The 13,633-nt window shown below is 35.7% G+C and overlaps 1 protein-coding gene across 3 annotated transcripts in view; it reads left to right on the forward strand.

Annotated features, from left to right (window-relative positions):
• LOC138314176 (parathyroid hormone/parathyroid hormone-related peptide receptor-like) overlaps positions 1 to 13,633 on the forward strand; it is a 64,667-nt gene that overhangs the window by 40,111 nt on the left and 10,923 nt on the right. For all 3 annotated transcript variants that reach the window (XM_069254368.1, XM_069254366.1, XM_069254367.1), the window contains exons 4-8: positions 4,796 to 4,898; positions 5,450 to 5,560; positions 9,138 to 9,277; positions 10,970 to 11,064; positions 11,610 to 11,763. In XM_069254368.1, the coding sequence (XP_069110469.1) occupies positions 4,796 to 4,898; positions 5,450 to 5,560; positions 9,138 to 9,277; positions 10,970 to 11,064; positions 11,610 to 11,763 (603 nt within the window). The remainder of the gene's footprint in view (positions 1 to 4,795; positions 4,899 to 5,449; positions 5,561 to 9,137; positions 9,278 to 10,969; positions 11,065 to 11,609; positions 11,764 to 13,633) is intronic.

Genomic DNA, 13,633 nt, shown 5'->3' on the forward strand with positions numbered 1-13,633 from the left:
GTATATTTAAATCCACAGTAAATTCATTCCTACTTCATGTACATCTATACGCCATACCTATATACGCGTTATATGTTCATAAATGTCATTGACACATTTTGGGGAGAAATCGGTCAAATCCAAAAACGAACTATACAGTGAAATTGAAGATGTTTTCATTCTCGTTCAAATGACCCAATTGTAACATCCCAGCTTGTCATATCTAGGGCGAGGCTCTTGCGTTGAAGATAAAATATTATCTCAAAGGTCATACCATTTTTCAAACATGGGTGCTTTACATGTCTATATAACTTGTAGAACAGAGATAGTGCAGCCATGGTTAATTTCAGCTGGTTAACATATATCTAACGATGTAAATTACAAACATTTATACATATGAAAAATACATGTTTTCGTGTATCTCATCTCGTCAAAAGATGTACGATAACGAAATGGTGAACATAGCAATGAAAAAACTCGCTAGTGTCTGTGTGTCAATTTCATATTCGTGTGTGCTAAAACGCAATGGATGTATATGTACCTTTTTGACATATAAAACAGGTTAATGGAGCTAATCTGAGCTACGACAAAAGGATTTATTTTGTTTAGACGTATACGATAAGCTACATGTATCTGTCGTTTTGTTTGTTTTGTTGTTCACTTGTAAATAAATGAGAATCATTATGGCAATAAATCTGTCTTAAGGATAGTATATCTATAAGATTTCAAATGCATACTGAATCTTTTTTTAACAATTGTTCGAATAACATTGTTGTTTTTATATGTCATGATTCCTGCGGATAAATCCGCATCAGTATCTAAATTTAGTAGTTTCACACTTGGTTTCAGATTGCGTTTGTCGACTGCGATTATTCAGAAAAACAATGCAAAGTTTCGTAAACTAACACATACTTTGAGTTAGCCTGGGTCCGCTATATTTGAGAACGATAAAAGGAACTGGTATTTGCATGACTATGCCGGGGACTATTAGTCTCCATGGCAATCTAATTATGATTTTGCTGAATTTGTTTAATATCAAGGACAACTGTTACAAAAGAAAAAACAACCTGTTTATAGTTTATCAGATTAATGTATATCAGCATTACATTAAGATTTATTCAAGGTACATGTACTAATAATTCCTTTCTATAGTTTACCAAATGGAGATTGTGGGCTTTTATGCTTTATTTTTTGGTGATTGTTTTTCTATTCATACCATGTGTAGTTATTCAAAAATAGGTCCTTTCAATTGCGATTTTCAAATTGAAATCGCGGATAACAGACCTTGTCTGCATAGCTCCCTTTGTTCTCTGTGATAACATCACAAATTCCAATACGTGTACACAAATATTGGCGGAATAATCGCTCTATGAAATCCTGACGAGACTTCAACAAATATACAAAGAAACGACAAACATATCTGCTGTATGTTAAATGAATTACAAGAGAAGAAATATTACTTTCATTCAGATAAATATAACTGGTTCTACTGTAACAAATATTAAAATATTATATTTTTTCACAATACTTCATCAGCATTCTTTATTCAGGAAATTTAAAGATATTTTCGTCAAATTGACGTATTGACAAGTAAATGTAAATTCTTTTCGTTAAGTCAAAACATATTAAGGGCTGGCTATACAGATAGAGGGACGGGGATAAGTAGAAGGGAGGGAGTTACAGGATATAAAGTTAGAACATGGTTAATGTTTGTAGAGTATTGCAATATCGTTACGGACGTTTTAAAGTAACGGCTTATTGAGGGCTGTATTGTATAACTTGAAATAAGTGTATTTTCTTTAGTGTATTATCTTTAATTTATACACTACACATATTTTAGGTTATACAGTATTACGTTCAAGAGATAATATACTGTATTTTATCGCGTATACAAAAAAATCTCTAAACTTCTGTATTCTAGAAAAGCTTGTGACCTTGGGAACGCGAGACGGCTCCCCGTTTATCATAACCGCCCTATTCCCTTAACAGTAGGCAGTGTATGAGGGAAAAAGCTGCTAAATATATCATAATTTAACCCGAAATATTTATGGGATTGACAGACTACTCCAGACTTGAAAAAATCTTACATACCTTGGGATATATATTTACAGTTTAAATTATCATTTAAGCCTTGCTGGATATTCCCGTCTCAATATGATTGACGTTTGAAATCAATCTTTCTAAAATTTATTATCTGAGGCTATTCCTTGAGGCCACTCGGGTGAAATTTCTTTAAAAGAAAAGTCCGAAAAAAGATACGAAAAAATTCAAACGACTTCCTTTAAGTAACGTTCCGCTATAAATGTTAAAGGTAGGTTTCGCCCAATGAAATATAAAGACGAAGAAATTGAAATTTATCCTATACATGTAGATATAATCTTCAGATCATTTTCAATGCATACAGCGAACAATATGGGTGGTCAGTTGCCTAGCTTGACCAAGAAAATACTTCTCTAAAAATAGAGCGAAGTCAAGCTTTACATAGAACATGACGTATTTTTTTCCAAAACGAGGCCGCAGCAACAAACGGAAGCGTGCAACAAAATGTCAGATAGAAGTGACAGTCTTGCTACGGCATGTTTAGTTAAAAAACAACAACAGCAAATCGAAGTGCGAGGGACTGTTTATACATATCATATAATCTAAAACACTTCATGTTACTTACATACGCTCGCTAACTTTGTACACCAAATATACATGTAGTTAGTCTGCGGCTGTTTGTGCGCTGGCATATGTGTTGAAATTTAACTCACCACGTGCAATGCCGTTACACGAGTCCCAACAGATCCCGGCAAGTTTCGCTTGAGATGTGGCTTCTGTTTCTTCTATTGCTACATGCCATCTCTGAATTTAAATCCCTATAGATATCCTAGGGTGCTACCGAATCCATTATAATTTCCTCCACTTTGTTGCCGATTCAGATATATTTTTTTCATCTCGCACACTTTCGTTCAGCCATTTTGTTTACTTTTAGTGCGTGACAATGCGCATGCGCCAAACTTCGACAACGCAATCCATCGCAGCTTCATTTGCATATTATTTTGTCTGACGGACACCGTAATAAATCAAGGATTTCCTTCAATTTTGTATTCAAGACACATTTGTTCAATCTCAAACATATAAAGAAATTAAATTGAGATATTTTAATATGTTTTTTTCATCTTTTCTTCCGCTTATCGCATTTCACAAAAAAAATATTTATTTGGTTGGGCGAAACCTAAATGTTAAGAAACTGCACATATATCTGAATGGCAAGAAAAAGTACGATTTAGCATGAAACAGGAACCAAATAGTATAAACACTTCTACATAATGCATCTGAAATGCAAATATAAAACCTGCACTATATCCGTGTTTTGGTTTCCGGAAATCGAAACGTTCACCTGCGTATGGCTACCTGTCTCAACAAAACCCAGATGAGGTGCATTCCAATCGTTATGAGAACTTCGATTGCCGTGAAATTGAACTATGTAGTCAATGCTTTGTTGTCCTAAATCCAGAACTTATTCACTGTGTTTATAAAAATTGTTTGCAAACTTTTGTGTGAATCCGCGTAGTTTATTTTTTCAAACGTTTTTGTAGTGTTCATATAAAGGTGGATTTCAGATAACTCAGATAGCGCATACTTATGTGAAGATTTCGTTCACTGTAAATGCATTTTCTTTTTCACATGGCCATGAATCAAAGTTTTGGGTATGCTACTTTGAATTATTGAAATTATTTGGCTGTTTTATACGTTTTTATGTAGGCCATCCCATTAGCCATTCCCACGGCCTATATCGAAAAGATGATAGAATCGCAGATTATTTCATACTTGATTCCATTTGACTCCACACTGAAATCTTAGTACAATCACGAAATGTAGACTATTTGAACTATGGACTAATTGTCAAACATACATCTACAGTTACTGTATAGTACAACTGTTAAATGTTATAGTAGGTGTTCTATATGAACATATCTAACATATAGGACCTTACTTGTGTGTTTATTTCATATGAGGTTTTATGAAACGAGTCTAAGAAGTTTTTATCTTTGCGAGCCTTGGCGAGCAAAGATTAAAACTTTAAGAAGAGTTTCATAAAACCTCATTTTAAATGAACATAAATTTAAGATACTTTTTATCACATAACTACAAATACCTACATAATAAAGAATTTCATGTCAAAATGCAATCCGAAAATCCAGCAAAAGCCGACATTTTGTCCCGCCGTCCTCGTAATCTTGACGTCACGTCATTTTTCTTGACGTCATTTTATTGTTTCTGTCTGACGTCACATTGAAGGTCTAGCCAATAGAAATCGCTCCAGGTCATATTACACTAGTGACATACGCAAAATTATAACACGGGCGAAATCACTGAATATCAGGCGGATTATGTGATAAAAGTATAATTTTGCTTTGACATGAAACACAACAAAGTCCTATTCAAATTGCTACAATTTTGCGTAGTGGGATATAAGGATATAACGTATATCCTATAATACAATTCTTACATATGATTATAAAAGTCCATATGGCTAAGTTTTAGAAGGAAAAAAAGAAAATATTGTTAACGTACATGTTTTGCGCATCAAATCGTAACCGCTAAACTGATATTTAACAAATTAGCGCAAAAATGAAGTGATCCACAATTGATGCTGCATCTAAGACTCAGTTCATTTTTTAGCGTTAATTTACTAGCGCGAAATGCGCTAAAAATATTATGGCTAGAATATATATTTACAGTTACCTTCCTGTGAATCAGATTTATGGTTTATATCAACATATAGAAAAAGAAAAATCTTGGTTCAAAAGCATTTTAACTTTCATTTTAGGTATATATTGTGAATGCGAACGCCGAACAGCAGAGGCAGGGAACAGCCAAGGCGATAATAGCATGCCATACGCGTATGCTTACTGAGACATACCCAACTGATGGTAAATATCTCAAAAACAATGGCGAAAAATTTAACATATCAGTAAAAGTTGGACCTTCTGAGGAAAAAAGGCTTGCAATCATCAACTGAAAAAAATACCAACACGAATTGCTATTATGAATTATATCAAAAGTGTGGCAAGATAAATGAAAAGAAATTGAATATGTATCTAAACGATACCATGTAGATTGCTGTACTAGAAGTCAATACTTAAAGTTTTCTCGTTCCCATTCGTTTTTAAACCATCCCGGCAAGTTAAAGACTTCCCAGAATTACATCTCATTTATTATCAGGGATGCCAAAACTATTTCTTTGGAAAACTATTTCACAATTTCTTTTAAATTCATGGTTTAGAACTTTCAAAATTAGTGTATATATCAGATTTGAAATATTCTTTGGTGATTGAATATGAAGGGACAGTCGATAACATAAGATTTGTGATCCGGATTTTTTTAAGAATGTACAAAATCCAGGTACGGACGTTGGACAGACATTCTTACTGTAACGTCGTGGTTTTTTTACAACTGTGCACACATCTTATTTTTAAAACAGGTGTTTACTGTAACATGACGTTCGGTGGCGGTATGTGCTGGCCCTACACAAAGGCTAATACCACTGTCAACGTTGACTGCCCAGACTACATCCATGGATTCGACCGTCGAGGTAATATTTTGAACATCAGCGGCGTAGCCAGGTCTGGATAGGTCTGCATGCTTGGGGGTGCAGGGGGCGACAGCCCCGGTAGGGGTTCTGGGGGGCGATTGTTACAATGTAGTAACCATTTTACTTCTTTGGTAAATTTTAACGTATATACCAATGGTTAAATGGAGGTCACGATATTTAGGTGATAACCATGCAAAACTATATACATTGTATACTAGCTACTGTTGTAGCGGAAAAAATATCACCTTCTGACTGACTTTTCAGTCAGTCAGAAGGTGATAACTTTTTCGTTACAACAGTAGCTAATTGTATACATACTAGACTCCCGTGACAAGTGCTCGAACAAAAAACACGGATTTTGGCTGTAAATATTAAATTAGTAAGTAATGGGAGAATTTTGTGTTATTTTAACTGATGAAAAACTTATGGAGAATATTTTAAACAAAATTAAAATTAAGTTTACGTGTTGGTTTGTTTATGACAGCGAGTCAAAGACCACTGTCAAAATGGTGGAAATTGCGTAAGAAGGGACCAGTCCTCGACCACCTCAATAAAAAAAAATTGTATTAATGACCTATTTTTCTACTTATTCTGTTCTATTTCTAACAGTTACAACAACACAAATTATTTTCTAAATAAAAAATCTGTTCATATTCGACAAAAATAAAAGTCAACTATTTCGTGACACCGGAAATCACGGATTAACACGCGTTTTAACGGGGCGGGAAGTGAACCAAAATTGATCAATTCACTTTTTCGTTACTAAGGCCAAGAACATGTTGCAATTGCTTTAATTAAGTTGTTTTGCTATCATTTTTAAGATGATTATATGTTTTTAGAATATTTCTAACTTTTCATGCGATGTTGTTTATTTTGGTATTCGTAAATGTTTCCCGATTCAAAATCCACAATTGCTTGAGGGATTTTGGTGAAGAAGTCTTCTTCTTTAGTTTAAGTCTAATATTGTCTTCGACAAAATTCAAACATATTTAACAACTTGGTAACCGGAAATATATAGACTATTCTAATAAATTTCCAGAATGGCCAATCTTCAAGTCTTTCAAATGTGCACAAAGTTATGTCAGGCATACAGTTGGGCATATCATATGTATTTATACATAATTTATATTCTGCAGCGTTACGTGTATTCAAATGTTGTTTTTTTCTGACTGTTCAAAAATGTAAGTCAGATTATTTTTTGCATGCTTGAGCATGCAAGCATGCACCGTCGAGGTAATATTTTGAACATAATTGTTACTTTCTCCCATATTTCACTTGGATATTCCGCGGGTACTATGAAAACAGGGGGTGTAAGACAGTCCACACGCACTACACAATTATGTGACGCCATCAATACATGTGGCTTTAACGTTTCGTGCCTTGTCGATGACGTCAACAATAACGACGCAAACCCCTACAATCATGTTAAGATGTCCACTTGGCATGTCCATGTAAGATTCTATTTATGGTGATATTTTGTTTGTCATTGTGCTTCATTTACTTCTGAGTATTTGTTAACCTTGTTTGTGATCGTAGAGCATTATAAAAAAATCATATAACAGTCATTTGTTGGAGATTAAGTTGACATCGATTCATTAACATCCATGGTCATAAATGTTCGATATAGATGATATATATAAAATGTTCTCTAGTGGTATCGAATTTCCAATTAATTTCGTAAACTAAATCTTCTGTGATAAAACTAGTAAAACCGTATTGTATACAGCTTCATTCGATGGATTCATTGATTTGAGCCCCATGACAACTATAACAAGGAGAGTTTTAAACACCGTGATTATTTCATATCATAGTGATAGCATGACATCTAACCCGGCCAAAGCATTAAAAGAAGCATCATGAAAAAAGTTTAATAACCAATTAAAACCATAAAATTTTTCGCAGGAAAACATTCATTTCACATGTTTAAGCAAATGGTAAATCAGATGGAACTGATTACAGCAGGTGTTTAAAGCAAATAGCAAAGCAGACTGAATATTGTTTTATACATATATTTTTTTTCAAACTAAAGCTAATGAATCCACGATAAGATCAAAATCGTATAAACCCGCTGCTAACTCTCATCATTTGCTTTAAACATTCGTGAAAGTTCTATTTTTATTTAACACTATTCATATAATTCTGTGCTACGCGTTTACTAAACAAAAATGTCGTACAATAAGTAGTTCCAGAAAACGGCGAAGTCTTTTCTTTTGACGATAACAAAGGACTGTTTGAAATCTCTATCCTTCGTATGTTGGCTTTGTTAAGGAAGCCGTCGAGGAATTCGAATGGAATTCAACGTGCTTTCTGATCATCATTGCAAAAGAAAATCACATCGACTTGTCATTAAGGAGAGGAGCTGTCAAGTATCAAATACGTTTACAAGAGAACATTATGTTACTAATCCCCGTTGTTTCTATGCGACGTAAAAGCCATCAATCAAACAAAAAAATAATCGAATTCCCTAACACTTCATTGTCATGGACAATTATTGCAGTTTATGTCAATGTTTTTTTTTTTATTTTGTATGCTTTTACATCCTTCGTTTTTTGCATATGTGATTAGCTTAAAGGCCCTTGAAATCGTTACAAATGCAAATGGTCCGTTCACCGGTTCTAGGAAGATAATTTATACGCATACAAATATGATGGAAAGTGGCAGACAAAATACCATTAAGGCGCAATGTTCAAAATTTGAAACCAAGCAACTGAAATGAATCCGTTCATCAGAAATTTACACCCAGGCTTGCCAGTTCTTAATGAACAGCGAATCGTAACCTCAGTGTGACCCAGGTGAAAGAAGGATTGTATTTCCTACAAATCTGTCATTATCGGTTAAGCTAATGAAAGAGCAATCACACATAAATAATCACCTTAATGAAGTATTTTGATGGATGAAGCCGCATACATTTGTTTTTTTCTTTGATCTAAAACATCTCCATTGTGTAACCATGAAAATTATTATTGCAAAATATTGTGTCGTTGCGAAAGGGAAAGGAATGGCCAATTTGCATTGAATATCATCATCTTTCCACAGTCATCTCTAACAGTACTTTCTATGCATTGAAAACCTTATTTCTTTATGTTGGATTATCATGTAAAGCACTTAATGTCTACTTGTGTATATAGCTTTTTTCACCCAGGATATTGAGGCATTTTTTTTGATTCTATAGAATTTACCCTATATTGTTATCACTAGAGTCCATTATTAGCAAAGCCGCCGGAGGTAATACTTCTACACAACGGGCAGTGGTGGCTTAGATTTAATTTTAAGGCCGCGGTTGCCAAACGATTTTGAAATTTCGATATAGTACAAGACATCTACCTCTGAGTTGCGAACTCTTAACCCCATGTAATGTACCGACCTTACATTTAGGTCCGCAGTTAGTCGCCGTAACAATGACTCCCTCCACTTTCTAAAACCTGGCCTGTTTGAATAAATATAGATATTGGTACGATGCTCAAAATATTAATGTTAGATTTAAAGAACTATGTCGAGAAAAATAGAGAAAAAAAAAGAAATCATTTTCATATTCCTTGATTTTCCTATCATCTGATTATTTTGTTGTTCACTACAGGCCAAGCGCAGCGATTTTGTACCTCTGACGGAACCTGGGCGATACATCCGACCAGAAATAAGACCCTGACAAACTACGACGGCTGCACGGACTACACGAAAGGTGGCACAGAAATAGTCCCAGTATCGGCCTACACCAGAGTATGTTCATATCTATCCCTTTATCACGCATTTATGTAATCATAACTATATTCACCATTAAAAGCTATATATGTATATATTTCGTTTAATATGTAAGATTGATTTAAAGAAAGATAAAACACCTATTTCTAAGACCACCTGACTTGGTATTTTCCCATTTTTTTCTTTTGGTGTTGTTCTTTCTTCGTTATTGATATGAAGCATTATACTATACATAGACATGCATACAGAAGAAGAGTTTTAACTGACGAACTGACATTAATGAATTTAGAGTCCCTCAACTAGCATACATGATTTAATATTCCCGGCACGTATGTAAAGGAAAGGATCTAAGATTCATGTTAGAGATTCGCCGAAGAATGATTTGTTTTGTTTGATTCGATAAAGAGTTTAAATAACCCCAATCATTAGCTTGGTTGAACATATGAAGAGGATTATTTGTATTGGATACATTGAAGGACAGACAGTCCGTGGTCGACTAGGCCACAATGTCTTCTACAGACAGGAGATGGAGGCAAGTGCTGTTATATAATTAAACGTGTTACTGGTACATCACCCGCCGAAATCTGAGAGATTGATTCATCTCTCACTGACGCAACGGGGCTATTTCTAAGCAAAGATGCTCAATACCGGACAGACGAACAAATGGACATGACAGACGGGCGCTTCTTAATCTGCAATGCACAAGTCATATTGACGTACATGACTTGAGTTCACAATCACAGTAACTCGAACATGAGTTCATGGTCAAACAGACATTCGTTTATCTGTTCGCCACCTTATGTGATGGAGCATCAAGGGCAAACATGGTTGCTTTAGTATTTTTCAATGATTGATAAAATTCAGTTTCTATACTATAAAGACTGCGCAATTTTTTCGAAGTAAATCATTTTTTGACAAATATTTACATTTCTTGCATTTCTATATAGGTGATCATAAATGATTATCAGAAACGAGTCTTACCGAATTTTAAAGAAAAAAAAAATACTTTTCTTGAAAAACAAAAATTGCGAGAGGAATTTCATCAAATCAGTGAGTGGCATTCTTCAAACATAACTTATATCTAACGGCATTTTAATTTAAAAAAAAATGTTCGGTAATATAATTTCACATTACGACGTTACGTCACAATATTCGTCATATTCTGACGTCACAATGGCCATACTATTCTAATGATGCCCTGAACATTCCTAATAATAATAGCTAATTTAATATGCTATTACAATGGATACCAGAAGTACTACAGGCATTTGTAAAGTGTAAAGTGATCACTATTAGTACAAAATCTTAGGATCAATAACAAAACAAACTCAAAAATCAGGATTAAAACGAATTGATGCATTGACTTTTAACCTCTGTTAATGGAACAGGAAATTGATTCCATTTCGATTATTCATTTTAGTTTTAGGTTTCGATTTATAATATACGAAATACATCAGGTTCGTGGGTTGAATTAGAGATTTATACCAATAGAGCATTCGCGAAGACCATTTTTTTAAAGAAAAGAATCTGAAGTTAAAGTTAAAGTTTCAGGATCCTTGAAATACTAAGTTTGACTACTTTGATATGTAGGTATATAGAATAGGTCTGTGGTGAACACATCCCGAAGTAGATCTCGATGTATCTTTTAAACTGCTATACAAGGAACACAAGATCCACTTTGTAAATAACGTACACATTCTGTTTTTACAGAGCCATGCATACACTATCAAAGTGCTATACGAGATTGGGTATGCTATATCTCTGGCGTCTTTGGTATTAGCTGTGTTCCTCATGCTGGTGTTAAGGTAGGTATCAATGTATGGCATACTATTGAAGAATACCCTTCAGAAGTCTTCAAAATTTCATATGCTCGTTGAAAAAAAATACATAGTGCTTTTCGACGTGGATATCCATTGTAAGAAACGTAAATAAACATTTGTTTTCTGTGGATTTAGGAATATTTTTAAATATTAAATATTAAATCTTTTTACTGGTCTTAAACCTTTGCAACCTTTAATTTAAAAACCAGAGTTATGTTTAGTCAATATATGTATATAACCTAATACACTTATCAATATTTTATTTTGATAAGTATATGAAATAAAGTAACTCAATTTTACATTGTATCGTGAAGGTTCCAAAGGACAGGCCCCGATTTCTCGAAACAAAAGTGCAGACTTAAGCCAAAACTTAAGTTTTTTTTCGAGAAATCAGGACCAGGTTACCCAAGTATTTTCTTTTCAACATTATTTACCTAAAATAAAGGGATCAGTAATTATACTTTGAGGATAATTTACACAGGGAATGCTAACGGTAGCATTAAAACGCAAATATTCTTTTTACTATTCAGGAAACTTCACTGTGACAGAAACACCATACACGTGAACCTGTTCATCTCCTTCATACTAAAAGCTATAATATGCCTGGTAAAAGACCTGCATTATATTCCGCAGGGCTACTCCGCTATAGAGGACAATGAGATACATTTCGTTGCCATGGGACCGGTGAGGCACGTGCATCTGGAAGTGAGAGAGAGATAGTAATTAATATCAGGGTCAGTTGTGTGGGCTGGTGTGCGCATGCACATTCCTTCAAATATATATATATTTATATAATTAAACTAATAATTTATGCATCGTTAGGAACAATTATATTATAATCACCTAATTATTGTCATAAAAGTGTGGCCTCGGCGATTACATGTGATAAGTAACTTACATTTATATCTCACAATATAGTGATTATTGCACTTACTGAATAACACGAAAATGTTCGTTGATTCCCTGGTTTTTTTAAACCACACGAATATAAAAACGATTCATTTTTGTTGTTGTGTTTATCATCATTACTGTTCTATCGGCTAGCCACGAGTATTTCTACTCTAGAAATGATATCAAGTCTCCATACCACGAAAAAAAGTACATGTAGACGAATATTTCAGCCATATTTCGGTGTCCCTCCCCTTACCCGACCACTCTTGTTTGATACAGTATGCCATATTTCGGTGTCCTCCCCTTACCCGACCACTCCTGTTTGATACAGTATGCCATATTTCGGTGTCCCTCCCCTACCCCGACAACTCCTGTTTGATACAGTATGCCATATTTCGGTGACCCTACCCTTACCCGATCACTCCTGTTTGATACAGTATGCCATATTTCGGTGTCCCTCCCCTTCCCCGACAACTCCTGTTTGATACAGTATGCCATATTTCGGTGACCCTACCCTTACCCGATCACTCCTGTTTGATACAGTATGCCATATTTCGGTGTCCCTCCCCTTCCCCGACAACTCCTGTTTGATACAGTATGCCATATTTCGGTGACCCTACCCTTACCCGATCACTCCTGTTTGATACAGTATGCCATATTTCGGTGTCCCTCCCCTTCCCCGACAACTCCTGTTTGATACAGTATGCCATATTTCGGTGTCCCTCCCCTTACCCGACCACTCCTGTTTGATACAGTATGCCATATTTCGGTGTCCCTCCCCTACCCCGACAACTCCTGTTTGATACAGTATGCCATATTTCGGTGTCCCTCCCCTTACCCGACCACTCCTGTTTGATACAGTATGCCATATTTCGGTGTCCCTCCCCTTACCCGACAACTCCTGTTTGATACAGTATGCCATATTTCGGTGTCCCTACCCCCTTACCCGACCACTCCTGTTTGATACTGTTTGCCATATTTCTGTGTCCCTCCCCTTACCCGACAACTCCTGTGTGATACAGTATGCCATATTTCGGTGTCCCTCCCTTACCCGATCACTCCTGTTTGATACAGTACGCCATATTTCGGTGTCCCTCCCCTTCCTTACCCGACTACTCCTGTTTGATACAATATGCCATATTTCGTTGTCCTTTCCCTTACCCATCAACTCCTGTTTGATACAGTATGCCATATTTCGGTGTCCCTCCCCTTACCCGACCACTCCTGTTTGATACAGTATGCCATATTTCGGTGTCCCTCCCCTTACCCGACAACTCCTGTTTGATACAGTATGCCATATTTCGGTGTCCCTCCCCTTACCCGACAACTCCTGTTTGATACAGTATGCCATATTTCGGTGTCCCTCCCCTTACCCGATCACTCCTGTTTGATACAGTACGCCATATTTCGGTGTCCCTCCCCTTCCTTACCCGACTACTCCTGTTTGATACAACATGCCATATTTCGGTGTCCTTCCCCTTACCCATCAACTCCTGTTTGATACAGTATGCCATATTTCGGTGTCCCTCCCCTTACCCGACCACTCCTGTTTGATACAGTATGCCATATTTCGGTGTCCCTCCCCTTACCCGACCACTCCTGTTTGATACAATATTCCATATTTCGGTGTCCCTTCCCTTACCCAACAACTCCTGTTTGATAC

The sequence above is a fragment of the Argopecten irradians genome, chromosome 2 (genome assembly GCF_041381155.1).
Source record: "Argopecten irradians isolate NY chromosome 2, Ai_NY, whole genome shotgun sequence".
NCBI lineage: Eukaryota > Metazoa > Mollusca > Bivalvia > Pectinida > Pectinidae > Argopecten > Argopecten irradians.